Below are 11,668 nucleotides of genomic sequence, written 5' to 3' on the forward strand. Positions count from 1 at the left end.
TCAAAATACTACTTTCACCGTCATATAAATAAAAAGCAAATCTTATATACACTGACAGCGTATACACTATCATCGTTTGATTCATGACATATGTGTAAAAGTTAAATTTTAAATTCAAATTTTGCACAGTTATCATTCATCCAATGTTGACAGTGTATGGACGCACGGTTAACGCAGGAAAGATTAATACCATAAATAAAAGCATAAAAAACTAAGTAGACATTTTATAGATGAATGTTTAGTCAAAATTTCCCGTGTAGGAGCAAAACCCTGGCTTACTTTTTTTTTTTTTTTTTTTACACCTTTCTTTCATCTTGGGTGTAGTGAGTGAGACTTTGCAATCTAGCTTTTCTAGATCATAGCAATCACAGAGTATAAGCTATATTCATAGGATCCTAATAATAATAGGGGGCTCACTAAGCTTTGGTACCATTTTGCAGGCAGGCAGACTAAAATGAAATACGGAGAGATACCTAACTGACAACAGCATTGAGGAGGAGGCTTACTTGCAAGGTATAGAAAGAGGACGAGCATTGGAAGTTTCCGTCATCAGGACCTCTTGATATTGAAGTTCTAACAAACTCAACCACTGCTGATATGAAAGGTGCATGGCAACTCATTAAACACCGAAGAAAAAAAGTTGTTTCAAGAATACACATACCCTCAACAACCGACGCCCCAGTTATCTTCTTAAAATAATTTTTTTTCCCTTGACCTGAAAACTTATCGTCATTCCTATATTTTAGAAATGTGATAACCATTTTTTGTAGCTCGAATAAACGTTTCACACGTCAAAATATATTCTAGAAATGTGGCAAAGCAAAATTTGATAACGAGAAGAATTTGTTTGATGATTTTAAATGTTAACAACTCCTTAATATCTAGATCTAGATCATTCTCAAACAGCACTGACCATGGAAATTAACAGTTTAGAACACTCCTACCGCCCCACCACAAACTGAAAAACATCACAAAGGCATTGTGTAGGATAGATAGCAGGATGGTCAAAACGAGCTTTCACATTCTAAAAGTCTACAAGTTCTATCTTGAACAAAACATGAAGCCTAGAAACTGATGTTCTCCAAATCAGGGCTCCCCAATAGTTAACAGGTTCTCAGATTTTCAACAGTTGACTCAAGAAGCACACTCATTTAGATGAACTTTAAACTTGTCCAGCTCTTCCAGAACCTCCTCTTCTGATCTGTAAATTAGGTCAATCATCCGCCATATCTGCATCATCAACCAAATTGAAAGCATCAACCTTTTGAAAGAGGCATGAATTGCGCGATGATCATAAGGAACATGGGACATTTTATCCGAAGAAAAAAGGAGCATCAACTATGGGCAAGAATGCAAAAGCAAGACGGTGGAGCATCAACTTGCGCTTTTTGTGCAGGTTTAGCTGCCAAGTTTATAGCATCATCAAGGATTCACGTATGTCACACCTATCTTGAACTAAATTACATATACAACTTATTATTTCACACTTCAATGCAGATCTCAATTTCCACTCAAAATGCAAGACAGCAAGCACATAAAAGATGACAACTGAGCAGCAACCCATCAAAAATACTAGCGAAAATATATAGTCCTTCATTAGCGTCCAAGAAAATAAATCAATGTTGCTACCTGCAGAGTACCACCGCCACCAGTACTCTCACCATCATCGGAGACGCTCACAATAGTCCATGGATCCGATACATTCCAATGAAAATCAACAACCTTGTCCCTAAAATTATTAATAAGAGGGTCATTACTTTCATATTAGCAATTCCATAAATCAGCCAGCAACTAAAATCAAAGTTTGTCTTCAGTAAAACCTGAAGAGATGGGGCAATCAACTAGCTAGAGGAGTAACATAACAAGATTCCCATTCACAACATAAATTAACAATTGCAAACAAGATCCCACAATAATTTCCCCAAACATATATCCCCACCCCCAAAATTTTAAAGAAAAATATAGAAAAGGGGGAGATGAATTTCAGAAAATAGATATCAAGTCAATTGCCCTACTTAGGTCTATGGTGATGTCCAAGTCCAAAGGTCAAAAGTAGCACTGTCATGCGAATTCTTCATATTGGATGAAACAACAAAGAAGCTATGTATTGGACAAGATGAAGTTACCTGTGCCCAGCATGCCGGAAAAATAATCCAGGGGGAGCATTTTGCGCTTTTGTTCTAGCTGGGTTCTGCTTACCAATCTGGTTAAAAAATTAACTTCGTCAAAGTTACATGCAGTAACCATACAGTAAGAAGATTCATTCTAGAAAAAACAAAGACGCAAATTTATAAGTCCTCCACAAACATCATAAGTTTTCAGAAAACACAACCAAGTCAAAGCTAGAGACCAAAATTTGATGCAAGTTTATTCTCAAGTGCTACTTTAACCATTTCAATCCTGCCACTGCCTTCCTGTTTGAATACAGGCAACATCTTACCATCAGATCTCACTATTTTCAAAACCTTAAAATCAACAATGCACTGCCCTCTTACTTGTCAAGGAGCTCACGGTAGATGTTAGACACAAGCTAGAGCCCCTTTCCACATCGATTAAGTCTTTTCATTTCATAATTGGCACTGCATGCACTTCAGCTTGAAATTTCTTTTAAGTATTTTCACAGAGACAGTAGCAAACAAGTACCATGGTGACATACCCCTTCATAATCCCAGAGATTCAAGATGCCATCCTCTGCAGAACTTCCAAATACAGAACATTTGTGTGGAGACCACTGCACCAGATGAAAAAATACCATTGACTGGTGGGAATTCCAAGCCAATAAAACAACATATTTCATCTCTTCAAATGAATAAGACCAAGGAGATGATGAAGAGAACCCCCCCCCCCCAAAAAAAAATGCATCGAAGTAACCATCCTGATACCTGTACGCATAAGACAGCAGCACTGTGACCTTCAAAAGTGTGGACAGGGGACCCAACTCCTCCTGAAGTTAGGTTTCGGCGGTCAAACATGCGCACAGAGTTATCAGCCGACCTGAAAGATGCCAGTCAATTCCACAAGACAGATTTAGAAAATAGACAGTAAAAAGTTCATATATAGGAAAGAAAATTAGTGGGACACAACTAGAGCAAAACTTAGGAATAGGCACAAATAGAGCAGTACATTCAAGTACTTGCAACCAAACAGTTCCCCAAACACAAGTTTCAAATGGTCAATACTAAAAAAGAGATGTATGTATTACCCGGTCAGAATAAAATGTGTGTCATGAGGGCTCCAATCAACACAATGGAGATCAGCATTATGAGCCTTTTCAACCTGCAAGAGAACAGCCAAGATCTCAAAGGCCAGTAAATGATACACTAATACTCTGACCATACAGTAACTAAAACTTTCATCAAAATATGCCAAAACCCATAAAACCTATAATCTTGATGATGATAATTTTTTCTTCAAACTGCCCCAGGTAAAGCTAAAACCCGAAAGAACCCAAGCATATTTGGTTCTGTTCAACAAAACTACATCCTTTGGTGCCACGTCACCTCCTGAAACCCTTGGCTACAAGAAAGGCACATAACCAAAAGAGTACTGTCATGCATCTGTAATTGCTCACTACAAACTTCCACATCCTCACAAACTACTCATAGTCTTTCGCTGAAACCATATTCAATTTGCAACAACCCACAAATAGATAAGATTCCTCCCCCAAGATTTCTCCTTACAAACTCTATGTCATTAGAACACAATCATGGAATTCCATTAACTGCAATTGAATCAAGAGATGCATTTTGACTGATGTTAACCGGAACAGAAAAGAAAAAGTTAACAGAAATCATCAAAATGTCGAAATCCATCTTGAACCGGTCACACTTAAGTTGGTAATGAAGAAAATGGTCAAGTGAAAGAGCACAGTGGTCGAAACTACCAATTGCAGCTTTTGACTCATTCAAAAGAGCTCACCCACCCACCCTCCCCCCAACAAAAAAAAGAGATGAAAAAAAGGCAGACAATCACAAAGAAGAAAAGGTTCAGATAAAAAAGTGAAGCATACACATGTGAAAAGTTGAAAAATACATATTTATGCTCCCAACTAGATTCTTGTACAAGATAAATAGCTACATCTTCTCTCTGACAGATCAAACCAAACAGTCATCATTTGGTTTTTGAACATGATCTTAATCTGTAACTTGCAGAAAAGGGGGTCAAAGAGGAAACAAGTTCAAGATTACATCCCAAAGTTGATCATAGATAATAAACAAGGGTAAAGCTCTCAACTCAAACTGAACAAAAACAGTTATTATGAAAATTGAAAGCATAAAAATATGGTCAACCAAATGAAACAGAATAAAAGTTATAAGCTGTCAAGTTCAGTAATTTTGCATGCATTCATGATTTTGCAGAATCATACTTGAGCTATTATCTTCTTAATATCCACCTAGTGAGCTCTTCAATATAGATTTAGAGCATCGAAATACTGAAATTCAATAAAATATAAGTGGAGAATAAATGACCTTAGTAACAGGAGCTGAACCACTTCTTGCATCCCAGAGTATGAGGCATGAATCATCACCAACACTGCAAAACTCCTGCGAACTTCATTAGAAAATTTCCACGTCAACGAAAAGTGAATTTGAATGGTTCCACGCTAAAGCTGTCTTATGAGCATATAGAAGCAAGCTTCTTCATATGCTATTCATAGATTGTCTTCCTGAGTAAACTTTTAGCTACAAGTCATCAAATGGTAGATTCACATCATGCCAAAGAAAGAATTACATCAACTCAGAATGCACTAGTTACCTTGAGGGGCAAAACTGAACATCTTCAACAGTATCCTCGTGTCCTTGGAAAACACCTCGAGCATGGACACGAGGACCATCAACACGTTTATCATCAACTCCAAGCTTTGACTGCTTAGTGTTCGCAGCTCCAGATCCTGGAGATTTTGTAGCACTTTGATCAGCTGCCAAAGAGGAGATATGGTCATGAATGCTCCATAAAACAACTGACTTGTCTTTCCCTGCCAGAAGATTTTTGCAGAATCAGCATATACAAGCTCATAAATATCTTCTGTAGACCAAATACCATACTCAGAAGACAAAAAAAGGAAGAGAAGGAATAAGAAAGTTAAAGAACTGGAGCATATATTTATCAGTTTGCATTCCATCAGGTCTCATTAATTATCTCAAGCAACAAATTCATAAGAAAATATTAGTTTTCTAAAATAGGAAAGCATTAGAGTATTAATCATTGAACCTCCAGAGAGGACAAAAGGCTCTGTCTGACACATGGCAAGTGCAAATTCTGCATTGTCCTGATGGCCAGTGAGTATCTGAAAAGTAAGGATTATCAACTTTCAGCACCTAAAAGGGTAGCAACTCACTACACTATCTACTAAAAAATAAAACCTAATGTAGTTATATTAAAACCAAATGTTACCAAATCGATTAAGCTTTGCTCATCAATAGCAACTTTAAAAGCCCTATCGATGTATAAGGATTGACAAAAACTGATAACACAAGAAAAACTACCGGGGAGAAAAACTAAATTTTGTTTTCTGTACCAAGTCCGGACGAGATTCTGAGGCTCCCAAGACAGCATGACGATTAGGCTGAGACTCAACATCCCAAATGAGAACCTAGATGAAAATTTTATTAACTTTGACCAGTCAATCTTCAAAATATTAAAGACTATCAACACAAAGGAAAAGAAGAAAATTACAGCTGCAATAGATAAATCAAGGGCTTACATCAGGACTATCAGTATGTGTGGCCACAATCTTACTGTTCTGTGGTAACTCCCTAATTCGGTTTACCTTCAATAAATTCATAAGATGTTATCACATTTAGCACAAAATCAATAACTGAGTATTCCCAACTGAACTTATATGGGAACAGCAGGGCACATCTACACTCATAGAAATCAAATTTCAATTAACCAGTAGGTGAAAGCATGTACAGCAATGGGAGGGCAAGCAAAAGTTGTTCAACAGGACTGCAGTTTATACAAAATTTCAATTTCCACTTAGCAAGGACAAAGGATATCTGAAATTTCATACAATCTTCAATTTGAACAGCATTACTTTGCAACTTTTACATACCCCAAAAGCTTAAATTTTAAAAATACGACATACATGTGATATATAATATGCCACTAAAGTACTTAAACATATCATATCTAAAATGGGAAGTTACATACTATTTCTTCAGTTGTGCTGAATACATCGCTTCTCTGGACGAGAAAGCACAACAAAATCTTCAATCTTAATTCAGACTCTTAGAACTGATCCCAGATGCCAATTAGAAATCATAGTAAAGAAAAGCTAAAAAATATTACACAGTTTTGGAAAGTAATTAAAGGAAACGAAGACATCTTTATCCTCAGTTCAACCCTCCATATAGAAAAACAGTCATGCTAGGCAGAATGTGACAACCATAAATTTGCCAACAAGATACAAGTATATTAACTTGGGTACATGTACCACAAACACATATGATGAGGTACCATAAATGAAATGGTAATAAGGCAGGGGAGAAATAAGAATATGCATCATGAGAACAGCTAAAGATATAAGTACCTCTCCAGGATGTATGATGGTCTTGAACTTCTTTACAAATGGTGAACGTGCTTCTTCATTAAACTGAAAGAATCACAATGGAGTAGCAGAAAAGATCAATGATGCAAATTTAGTATAAAAACCAGAGTGCAAATGGAAAAATGCTTCAAAGGAATAAACAAGAAGCAGAAGTAGAAATGACTAGAGGAAGACACATCTTTGTATCAGCACATCACCCACCTGTGATATGTGTTCAGCTGCTGCTACCCGAGGCTTTACAACTTCACAGTTTGCAATGACAAGTGTATTTGGAACACTACCGTCAGTCTGGAAGGAGAGCAAGAAAAGAGTACATCAGTATTGGAAGTAAAACAAAAAACAAGACATCATTATTCTAAGCCCGATGTTTATCTTCATTCAACAAACTACAAATTCAACATCATTGTCCCACATCAACAATGCCATTAACTTCATAAATAAGGAACCAACAGTTGCTATTGTCCCAGAATCTACACATAAATCAAGCAAATGGCTCTCCCTCCCACCCTCTGAAACTTTCTTTGCAGTCTGTAGCTCTAAGCATGTCTTGGTACAAGATGAATGGTTTATCAACAGGCCCAGCACAGACATTCACAAATATCATCTAATTAATACTTGAAAGCATGCTACAATGCTATCCAACATGCCTAATGAACTCTCAACACTTTTATGTCCCCGGTCAACACTCATTGATGTCACCGTCAAAGTGATTTGTTCACTCCCTAGTGCTTATATGGGATTGATAACAAAGTAAATGAAAAGCTAAAGTTTATGACAGACAAAATTCTGAATGCAGCTATTGCAACCCCAAAGTTGAAACATGTGGTGCAGAACACATAATGCTTTTAATGGTTCATAGAATAGATTTTCATGGGACAAAAACAACATTTGGCCATTCTTTGCTACTACGCTATCAAAATCTATCATGAAATGTCAAAAACTGAAAACAGATTGTCTTGCCTGTTCAGAAAGGTAGAGACGTTGCCGATTCTTGTAGGTTGCTTGCTCCAGTTGTGGCCCCCACCTGTATGATGGAGAGAGAGAATGTAAAGATGTTTTGCATTTAACAAGAATCAACAACTTGCAACCAATGAAAGAAAAAATGCCAATTAAAAAAAAAAGTATTGGCTACTGAAAGCATCAACCTACGGTGACCAACAAAATTATGAAATTTTTTCACAACAAAAGATGGCAAACAATGGAACTGCATTGAAACACTAAAGATCCTAGCAAAACCTATAGGTAAAATGTACAAGGAGAAAAGAAGTGGATCGTGCAGACCGGCAAGATTGTGATGGCCATCTCAAGGAATGGTGAGTGAACCAATCATAAAGAACAAGAACGAATTCGCACAGTTTTTCATAATGATCTTTTACAGAAAATGGTTTAAGCTTTCCCTTCGAGCCATCAATCTCTTTTGTCCCTTTCCCATTCTCCATCACTCTTACACTGCTTCACTTGCTCTAAAATTTGGTGAATTTAGTTTCTCCATTTCTCACCCTTCACACACAATATATAAAGAGCAAAAACAAACAAAAATACGTCCCTCTGAAGCCTGACATTTATGATACCATAAACTGAAAATCTAATGCAGGGCCCAACACTTTATGGCAATAAATCTATACCAAGAAAACACCAAAATATCCAATACTCCTAAGGTAGGAAAATATAAAACAAAGGAAATAACATAACCGTGTAGGGCCCAAAATAATAAATGTACAACTATAAAAGAATATACACTGTGTGAGGCCCCCGTACACCCGTCCCACATCAAGACGGAGAAGGAAAAGGAAAGGAAATATAACATCCATCCTATCGGATTACTAATAGCTTTGGGTTAACCATTTTGAACTCGTGGTTTCAGCTCAAAAAATTATTGGGCTAGCCCGTTGGGCGTGGAGCATTACAAATGGTATTAGAGCAAACCTCGCGTGATCTCTGCGTGGGCTGAGCCTGGGGCCAAGTGGTGTTATGTTTCCGACTATGCAAGGAAGTGCAAGGAGCTATGTGTTGTGCAAGGCCAAGTGCCACATTTGATGGGAGACACCTCTAGAACCTACGAGATTAAGTGCCACGTGGGGCGGGGCCATCTCTAGAGCCCACGCACGACTTGGTGGACAGTGTGGATTCTAACAAGTTTTGCGAGGACGCAAAGTCCTTAAGTGGGAGTGAGTGTAAGGCCTCCATACATCTGTTCCATATCGGGATAGAGAAGTAAAAGGAAAGGAAATATAATGTCCAACCTGTCGCATTACTAATAACTTTGGGTTAATCATTTTGAGCCAGTGGTTTCAGTTCAAAAAGTTACTGGGCTAGCCTATTAGGCACAGGGCATTACACTATGACAAATCAAAATACAATCACATAATACCAGCGTCATAAAACTAGGGTCCAATCCTGAGGACAATGAACAAAAATTAATGACTCAATATAAGTAGTGTTAAAAACCTGAAAAGAAGATCAATGACACAAATTTCATGACAAAAGACATAACAAGAACATGCTGAATCAAGCTTTATTGCAAAGAACCAAATTTATGATGAAAGATGAAGAGATATTATGAGAAACCACAGAACAGTAACATTCTAAACGATTAGAGTGGATCAAACCATCACAGTAACAGGAAAAAGACACAAGTCACGGAATTCTTGAATACCCTAAACTGACCAGATTAAAGCCAAGAGGGTTTTCTAGCCACAAATTGACCTCATTATCCCTGTAACCTGAATCTGCAAATAAAGCAACGTAAAAAGAACTTCAAAGGTGGGAAAAACAGCTAATTACCTAATTGTCCTTACCAAAAGTACTTAAAGACCAGAATGAAACAGCTTCTCCAATCTCCTATTTGACTTCTTTATGTATCTTGAACTATTCTAGACCCAGAAATTGGGATAAAACAGCATGTCTGTCGCATACGTTAGACAGCACAACAGTATATGCAAAGAGAATTAAGAGTACTAGAGATTGACTGTTTAAGAAAAGAAAGACGGTTTCCACAAATACTATGAAATTCATCATTATGGCCACTGAAGTCAAAAGCTCAACAAGAGGGAGCTTAAGCGCAAAGCTAAAAGCAAAATTGCAAGTCATTAGGCCTCCTAGCACTTGAAATGCAACACACTTGAAAAAAAGCATTGTAGCCTTCACTACGATAGAAAAAGACAAGGATTTAGAAGTACCTATTTTCTGGTTCCTTCAACTATATTTTAAAAAATTTTGATATATTTGGATTTCAACTTGGGCTATTGATATTCATGCTAATGCGATAAAAGCATGGAATACCATTAGTTTCGGGGTGATGTACAATCATTCTATTTTTCCAAATAATTGCAAGATATAATCAGAATTCGAATGAATGATGGGTGATGTGTATTTAAACTATTGCTACAAATAATGCAAGATATGGTGAAAACTAGATGACTGGTATGAACATGCTTTTCATCTCAATCAACTTTGCACTTGGGAGTATTGGATTAACAATTCTATGCAACTTATGCACCATCGTCTACCAGACAAACAACTAGATACTTAATTTCATCCTACTAGAAAATTACAATAAATCCCCAGAAGCAGAGCAGAATCAGCTCCAGCAGACACACTTAAAATGCCCTTTCCGTTCCCTTATCACACCATGTCTAAACTCTCATGGTAAACTGCATAAATGCTGTCCATTTTCACTAACTGCACAAGGACTCCGTTGCATACGGCAGGTGAAATGTGTGTTTCTAACAGATCTCAAGCATCAGTAATCAACAGACAAAACCAGGAACTCCAAGCTAATGCCCGTCCTAATAGCCTTCCACGAAAAGGACACCAAAATGGAATTTACAAGAACATTAATAGTTATGAGCCTCACAATGTGGTTAACATTTTTCCGTCCTAGTTAAATCCACATAAAAAATAAAGTACAAACCATTGGCGTCCCTCGAGCACTATAGCTATAAATATCAAGTTTAACTCAATGCCCACCTTTTTCAGCCTAATACTTATGAATACAATTAAGTATAGAACAAAAATTAACTTATAATTCACATAAACCAACAAAAGTTGAGAAATATATGAAAGATTAAAAACTACATTAACCAGAAATGGAACCCTAGAAAGATAATCAAGATATAGAGCATGTTTCTTTGGACGGACCGGCAAGAGAGGGAGGGCCAAACAAGGTTATGATTGGCAAGCCAATCGTAGAGAACAGGGACGAGTGATTTCCATTGAGTGTAACGCTCATCCACCGACGGCTGTGCTCCTCCTCCTCCTCCTCCTCCGCCCTTTCCTCCTACTCTGCCTTCCTTCATTGTTAGCGCTTTCTCTTTCTCACGCACCTTCACCCCCACTTATAGTCTTAATACCAGTCTATGTACAGTGACTCCAGTGTGCGTAATGTGGGTTTTTCTTACACTTTTCGCCTGTGCTCATTTTTGTTTTCCCGCCTCGGGGCCATGCTGTGTTGTACGCCAACGACTCTCTGGATTCGGCCGCTTTCCAGTCGGGAGCCAATTTTTACCCTCTTTTTTTTTATTTATTAAGATTTTGAAACGCCCAAAGAAACATTATTTTTGCCCCTTTTTCCTTTTCCTCTCTTAGAAGTGAGATTGGATTGTCACCCGTCCATTAATTTTCTAAGTGGGGTGTTTTAGATAGCAGATTGGATTCCTTTACTGTAATTTTTGGTTTTATACCTAGTCATGATTTCATAGCTTTATGTGGTATTTTAGGTTGGTTATCGATAATAAAAAGTTCCACAATGATATGAAAAATTCAAAACAAGTCTACAATAACATTCTCATGGGTTAGGATTTTGTTCATCGAATTTTTCTCCATTTATTTAGATCTAAATATTTTATAATTTTATAGAATCATTCGATTGCATCGTTACCTTTTTCTTATCCATATATCAAATATACTAAAAATTGATATTCTTTTAGAAATATTTTAGTGCTGAATTTACATGAAACATTTGAACGGTAAAAATCAGCTAAATTTGTAACAAAATTTATATATAATTAACTCAAGTGAATTTTAAATACAGTGTTGATTTTGAAAATAGTTGCCAAATTGATTTTATTAGGTGACTCCAAATTCATTTTATTAGGCGACTCAAAGAGAGTCACCTAG

At 37.0% G+C, this 11,668-nt stretch overlaps 1 protein-coding gene across 1 annotated transcript; it reads right to left on the reverse strand.

Annotated features, from left to right (window-relative positions):
* Positions 1-964: 964 nt before the first annotated feature.
* On the reverse strand, positions 965-10,987 carry LOC140005082 (WD-40 repeat-containing protein MSI4-like). Its single transcript, XM_072045257.1, has 15 exons — positions 10,691-10,987; positions 7,511-7,574; positions 6,752-6,838; positions 6,533-6,595; positions 5,705-5,770; positions 5,519-5,593; positions 5,212-5,287; positions 4,756-4,975; positions 4,470-4,551; positions 3,203-3,276; positions 2,883-2,994; positions 2,657-2,731; positions 2,127-2,203; positions 1,630-1,729; positions 965-1,230 (listed from the first exon to the last, which is right to left on the reverse strand). Exons 1-15 carry the CDS (start codon positions 10,846-10,848, stop codon positions 1,135-1,137), a joined length of 1,425 nt encoding a protein of 474 aa, XP_071901358.1. The 5' UTR covers positions 10,849-10,987; the 3' UTR covers positions 965-1,134.
* Positions 10,988-11,668: the final 681 nt, after the last annotated feature.

Source organism: Coffea arabica, chromosome 4c (genome assembly GCF_036785885.1).
Source record: "Coffea arabica cultivar ET-39 chromosome 4c, Coffea Arabica ET-39 HiFi, whole genome shotgun sequence".
NCBI classification, from domain to species: domain Eukaryota; kingdom Viridiplantae; phylum Streptophyta; class Magnoliopsida; order Gentianales; family Rubiaceae; genus Coffea; species Coffea arabica.